We start from the raw sequence: 7234 nt of genomic DNA on the forward strand, positions 1-7234 counted from the left end.
TTCAGCCAAGTTACGGAACAATATTGTCAAACTGAACAGGCCGAGGAGACAATATGCGAAGACAAAATTATGCCCTTACTTAGGACAGATCTACGCAAATGGCATTCATGAGTAAAAAACCTACTGGTAAAACGACATCCAGAGACTTAAGGGTATTGAAAGGAGACGGTACCTTGTTATTGGCTGCGGAAGGGAACACCTTTTTTGTTGGCATCTGTGCCACCTTTCCGTCAATCATAAGTTCCGAAATCGAGTCTGTCATTACTGAAGCGGAGATCGATAATGCAGGTGTAATTTCCGAGTTTGCCGTTTACAAGCAGCTTCAGAAGCTGAATAGGAGCTGGGCATCCTTCCCAGGCCAGCTTCCTTTAAAGTTGTCACGTGAATTCACTATTTTCCTTGCCAAGCCTCTCTCCTCCATTATTAACCAGTGTTTCCAAGAGCAAGTGTTCCATAGTGCTTAGAAGAGAGCGTACGTTTGCGTCATACCCAAAGTGAAGGGTTCCAAATCTTGCGACCAACTCCGACCTATCTCAATAACCCCAAACCTGTCTAAGGTGGCAGAAACGCTTGTATACCGTGAGCTAATGTCACATATTTCTCCTTCTCTTGACCCACATCAGTATGGATGCTTGAAAGGAAACAGCGAAACCGTTTACTTAGTGAGAATGTATCACCTTATTGTCGAGTGGCTTGATCGAGGAAGTGCGATTGTCGATCTTCTAATGGATTACCAAAAAGCCTTTGACCTTATTCGCCATTTCAGACCTTTGATAAATTTACGTGCGATGGGTGCACGCAAGCATATTCTCCTTTAATGATCGATTTTTTGCAAGACCGTTTCCAGTGCGTCTACAGACTTTTCCCTGGAGACACCAACTCCGAACGGGCTGAGCTCCCGTGTGGTGCTCCAAAAGGCACGAAACTTGCAGCGCTGTTGTTTTTAGCAGTTGTAAACCTTGTCCCTTCTGAGTTTGAGGACAGGTTTAAGTATGTAGACGACTTGTAAGTTCTGGAGTGAGACTGGATTGACTGTGACTGGAATTGTCACAATTCCACTCACATTTGTCAGAAGTGAGACTGGAATTGCCTGCTCCAAGAACAAACCGTTTCGCTGATTCGTCCGTTCCTTTTTAAATGTCAGTGGCTAATAGGTTATAGGCTCGTGTTTTTTCTTTTTTTTGTCGTAAGTATTAGCGCAATATAGTTGGAATTTTTATTCTAAAATATGATTGCTTGTATAAACAAAACTATACTATACTATATGCGAACACACGAGTAAGCCACCTGCCCCATCCCCAACCCACACGAAATTCATCAAATGGACCTCTTTCCCAGAAAAAACTTAAACAATGGCCCAGAAATACACCTGTTTACATTTTGATTCCTCCATCTAATAACTAGACCAATTTACACCAACGGTCTCTTCGTACAAGCGATCTTTTAGCTTGTCTAAGGAGTATTTCATCTATTAAAGAAAAAAAAATAAGGAAGAAATAATACAAACTTAGAATCAACCTCTTTGTAGTAGTATCCATTCGGATACACCCCATATAACGTTGATGAAATCACAACCCCGAAGGAAGTTGCATACTTTAATCCATTGGCTAAATGAGGAAACGCCTCCTTTGAATCTTTGTAACGACGAAGGCACTGAGCAAGTCTAAACCAGGCGGGAAGACAGAGAACTAATAGACGGGTCCACCATAATTCTTGCAAACATTTACTGTTCTCTGAAAAATAAAAAACTTTCGTGAAACAAGAAAAACAAAAGAATATAGAGGAAATAGCCCGTCAAATCCTTCCTCTTTGTTACGTTTATACTGAAAGTAAATACTAATTAGAATGGTCTATTTCCCGAAGAAACTTCTCTATCCTTGTATATTTTTGAGCTTTTGTTTCTTAAATTTTTTACCATTTTGCGCACGCACTTTGTCGCAAGATTGTACTTTGATTTGACTGTAGAAAAGTCTTTGTTAGTTTTCTATTGACACTTCCCTGTCCCTAAGACACAAGGTTATACCCCACACCCAGACCTTTTTCTTTGTATTTCTTTAATGATTTTTTATACAACGTTACGTTACGATTTCAAGAAGCACTTTTAATTCATGAAAGGTAGAGAGACACCCACCAAGATAAAAAAAAAAGAAAATTTTCTAATACCTCTAATTTGGATATTTTATTTTTATAATTAATTGAAATATTTATATAACGAAAACCTACCTATTAGCAAAATATAGCAATATGCAGGGATCTTCCTCAGCTATATTTTTTCATTCCTCTTTTCTCTTCTATTATTAGTTACTCACACCTTAAATGGAGCGTTTTAAGAAATAGGAAAGGTCAAAGTAAATATCGTAATTTACTTATTAAAATTTTAAACCCAATTTCGTTACACTTGATTATACTTGATCGTCAGGATATTCTCTAGAAAAAAAAAAAATTATGCCAGCACGTTTCCAAAATCCCTTCGACATAAAACACTAAATATTTTTTCTCGAAATAAAAGTAACAGCAAAAAAAAAAAAAAAACAAGACAAAAAATTAAATATGTGAATAATATACGATTAAATTTGACATAGGTCTCTGTTTTAACTCAGAATATTTACAACGACCCAGAACTATGCAGAGTGGCAAGGATAATCCCCCCACCTTCCAAAAAAAAAAATTAATACCAACAAACTTCCAAATCTTTTTAACACCGAACACCAAATATTTTCTCTTTTTAATGTCAGTTTGACACCAATCAAAAATTGTTCTATTATTCCCAGTTTTTTTCATATCCAACGGGGGCCATTGAATGATCAGAAAGTAACTGCATACGCTATCTGCCGGCCCTATATGCAGGGGCGTCATTTAGGGGGGCAGGCTGGGGCTATAGCCCCACCCTGATTTTAGGAGGAGCCCCAAATTAACTGTCACAATTTCTGTCAATGTGATTGGAATTGTAAAAAACAAATTGTGAAAAAAAGTGTTCTTAATTAAAAAAAATCCTTTTCTAATATAGCTGTGCTTCACACCATAATACAGTGGGCGTCATTCCCATACATATTTGTTTATTATTCCTATTTTGTATATTGCAACACATTTTTATTGCCTTGTTGCTACAGCCACGGAGACTTTCATTTCAATCAAGTAATTGACCCAGAATCCGTAATAAAATAATACATGTCAGTTACGTGATTCTGAAGCAGTGGTCCCCTCTACAAGGCCGTATCCAGGAGGGGGGGATAGGCGTTTTGAGCCCCCCCCCCCAAATGTTTGTATGATTCGTGAAAACGTAGTAAAAATGAAAAAAACAAATTTTTTATGTATAGTATTTTTGTGTAACCCCTCCCCCCGAAAAGAAATTCTTATTTAAAAATCCATCCAAACAAAAAGTCCCGGATACAGCCCTGCCACTCTATATATATGTATTATGTACTCTATATTTCTTTGAGTCTGTTTGTGAATCTGTTCTGACTCATTTCTGAGTCGTGTGTGACTCAAGTCCTTCTCTGTTCCTGGACTTTGTAAATAAAACACTATTTTTTTTAAAACGGCAAACTTTTTGCGCTTCTAGTAGCCATAGACGTATAGACACCAGACCATATGGGATTTTGCAAGTTCTTTGTGCTTTTTCTTCTTTGCCTCCAGTCAACATGTTAAATTTGAAATTTTGTTTAATTCAAAATGGTTATTTCCTAAATTTTGTTTTTGGAATTGTCTGGAAATTTAGCATCTTGAATTTCGAAAAAAATCAAAGTGGGAATTTTCGACCATTAATTTCTTTTAGAGTTCAGGAAAGATAAGAAAGACAAGAAAAACATATTCTTTGAAAAATTCAAAGAATCATTACAAATCTTGAAGGACGGTACTTAATCTCACACACCAAAGATCATAACAAAATGAGAATATGAAAATGGACAGGATTTGGTTAATAAGAGATTTAAAAAGAAATCTTATCAAAAATCAAAGACCAAATATTTCGATTTCACAAACGAAAGGTTTTATCAACAGGAAGAGATTTTAGCTTGAACCAACTTATAAAAATGGTGAAAAGACATAACAAATGAGAGCTATACCGGAAAATTCCTGAGCAATGAAAGAAAAACTCGAATATATCAATTGATGTTAATTCAAGAAAATCTATGAGGGGGGGAGGGGAATTTACTGTTCAACATCCAGAAGGAGGTGAAAATTTTTGTTGTTTTTTATTTTTCTGTGAAAATACCAAACCAGTGTCATTAGCGGCCACTTTTCAGGTGGGCAAGCCTGCATTATAGAAATTTCACCACATGAAATTTACATTAACTGCCATGCTCATAGACTCAATCTTGTGTTGGGTGATTCCATTCAGAACTAGAGATAAATGGCATCTGTCTTCTGCACTCTTCAAGAGATTTACTGTTTTATTGTGAATAGCAATACACGCTACCAACTGTTTGTTAATGCTCAAAAAGCCACCGACATAACTGTTCTTCAGCTGGAAAAATCATCTACTACAGATGGGCATACTGAAATTGATTGGTGAGAAAAGTACTGAATAGATACAACTGTATTTTGGCCGTTTTATCAATTACCAGAACATCTAGTGACGGGGAATTGGCAGCTCAGGCCCACGAACTTGCAACCAGACTTCATACATTTGAATTTATATTTATACTCTATCCAGCGGAAAAATTTTTGTGCCACAAACTTTGTCTGAGTAGCTGCGGGAGATAGACCTAGTTTTCTCTAGAGCTACTGGTCTTATTGCAGGTACGCGAGATAAAATTATAGACATGCAAACTGACAATGATTTTGATAAAATCTTTCATAAAGCAAAAGTGAAGACCTGCGTGAGTGCAGTTTCAGTGAAGACCTTTGGTAAGATTCTCAGAATTCTGATTTTTCGTGTAAAAGACCAAAACATGCACAGAAAGTAGCTTCCTGATTACGTGATTTTGTAACAATGTGGACTTTGGGAAAAGCAATCTTGCCGAAGTGAAAGAATCAACTAAAATCTTTTAAGATTGGGTCATTTTCTCGTGACAGATATATTGTGCTCCAAGTTTGAAAGCTGCTTCATGAATGCTGTTCCACGGTTAGAGTCAATCTCTGCGATAGATGTTAATTCACCAGACACAACTCTGCTTGCCTTGCAAATGGATCTCATGAGAAGATACATAGACTCATTAGCAAATAAGCCAAAAGATTTCTTTGAACTTCGCGATTGTCTGAAGGCAATATGCAAATTTTCATTACTCTGTCTATCACAATGGCTAATAATGAGAGATTCTTTTCTACACTTCGCCTGATTAAAATCTCTTTAAGATCAACAGAGACAGAAGACTCAGTGATCTGAAGATGGTATTTAGTAAGAAGGCTTTTGTGAAAATGCTAGATTTCAATGCCATTGTTGATATTTTTGGAAAAATGAGACATTGTGTGTTCAGAGTGCAATAAAACTGTAAATTACTTTTCAACTTAAGTTCTCTCTATATTCATTAAGCACTTTTACATTGCTTCTTACTATTATTGGTCAATTTTGGGAGAGACCTGTACTAACCACTGTGAAGAAATATTGATCTTTTACAAATGTGAGCCAGACAGTTTAGGGGCCCACAGTGGTTGCTTAGCCCCCCCCCCCTCCCTCAGAATTAAATGACGCCACTGCCTATATGTCTCTTTTTATCGAGGAATTTTTGGAAACAGGTCTAGTCTGGGTGGCCTACTTACGTTAATAATATAAAAAAATAAATGAAATATTTGTCAGTACATTGGAAAAAGCTTGAGGTTCAGAGAACTGAAATTTAGAAAAAGAAATAAAAAGATTTGACATTAGACCATTTACAGTAACGTTAAAACGGGCACTAAGAATGAGTTATATTTTATTTTAAACATTAGATTGGAGAAAGAGTTTCTATATGGCGTAAAATAACACAGTATAGATTTCAAAGAACACACTCTAAACAATTAACTAAAAACTATTTGGCCAAATTGTCCGATATTTCTTTTTAAGAGAATATCTTGAGTTCTTGAGATAAAAATAAGAATTTTCACTTCAAATAATTTTTTTTACAGTAAATGAAAGGAGAAATCGTCTTTCGGGGATATGTGATGTGAGGACAATGTGATGAAATCAAGTCGACTCCATGACTCTCTACGCTAAAATATATCGTCTTTTCCCAGTATTCAAAGAACAAGTGCTGTCTCACAAGAGAAACGGCAATGGAGTAAAAAGTATTATTAACAATGCCCCAAGAGTGGAGGGGCTTACTGATGCTCATTTGCTTTAAACCATTAAACTTTCAACTTAAAGGTTTTGAAACACAGTCTGTAAGTAAAAAGGTTTACTAAATAAAACTTAACGTAAAGATTTACGGGAGGGGGGGGGGGAAGGCTTTAATGAAGGATGATTCCTGTTCATTTTAGGATCCAATGTCACTTTTTGATTTCATTTATAAAAAACAAGCTTTTTTTACTATCTAATTCTTTCCCAATATGAATTACTTTTAAGCTATAAATTGGTAAAAAAAAAGAAAGACATTCTAAGTTTCTGGAACCAACTGAATTTTACACAACGAAAAATTACTTGCAAATTCACGAATATAAATACTTATTCATTTACTACAGTCTTAGTAGCTGAAAAACAAGTGTGGACAAAGCATAATAATATCATAGTTAATATGGACAATAAACTAATCTTAATTTAAAACATTTTTTTATACCTAGGACGAACAAATTACCTAGGACAAATTACCTTCTTGATAATACCAGTTTCCATTTAAGGTTCCATAAAAGCAAGAGAGATAATGAAGATCTGCTAATGCTCTGGTTAAACTGTTCAGTTGGTCTGCTATCCGAAAATCCGGAAAATTTACGAATCCAAATGGTGCAATACACATTCTACCCTGAAAAATAGGAACTCATTTATGTTCACACAAAATATGGTGGGGTAAAACAAGGGTAAACACAAACTCCTCAATTCTTAGTTCTCAATTTTATTTCCCCAACGGCTTATCCTTTTTTCAAAACTAGCTTTTTGATGAATATAAACATTCAGTTGTTTTTATTTCTTTTCAGTTTAAATAAACTCACCTAAAGCAAGTTTTATCTACATCATATAATGTAACAGATTGATTATCCAAGACATTAAGTTGTTTTTATTTCTTTTCAGTTTAAATAAACTCATCTATAACAAGTTTTATTTACAGCATAAAATGTAACCGATTGATTATCCAAGACATTAAGTTGTTTTTACTTCTTTTCA

The 7234-nt window shown here is 35.4% G+C and overlaps 1 protein-coding gene across 1 annotated transcript in view; it reads right to left on the reverse strand.

Annotated features, from left to right (window-relative positions):
• Nucleotides 1-552: 552 nt before the first annotated feature.
• The window catches only part of LOC148956796 (uncharacterized), a 123822-nt gene continuing 117140 nt past the window's right edge, over nucleotides 553-7234 (reverse strand). Inside the window, exons 8-10 of the mRNA XM_089092002.1 lie at nucleotides 6725-6875; nucleotides 1508-1733; nucleotides 553-631 (exon numbers count right to left, since the gene is read on the reverse strand). Coding sequence (XP_088948128.1) covers nucleotides 553-631; nucleotides 1508-1733; nucleotides 6725-6875 — 456 coding nt within the window. The remainder of the gene's footprint in view (nucleotides 632-1507; nucleotides 1734-6724; nucleotides 6876-7234) is intronic.

The sequence above is a fragment of the Artemia sp. Qi Xiang Cuo genome, chromosome 1, assembly GCF_049724085.1.
Source record: "Artemia sp. Qi Xiang Cuo chromosome 1, ASM4972408v1, whole genome shotgun sequence".
Taxonomy (NCBI): Eukaryota; Metazoa; Arthropoda; class Branchiopoda; order Anostraca; family Artemiidae; genus Artemia; species Artemia sp. Qi Xiang Cuo.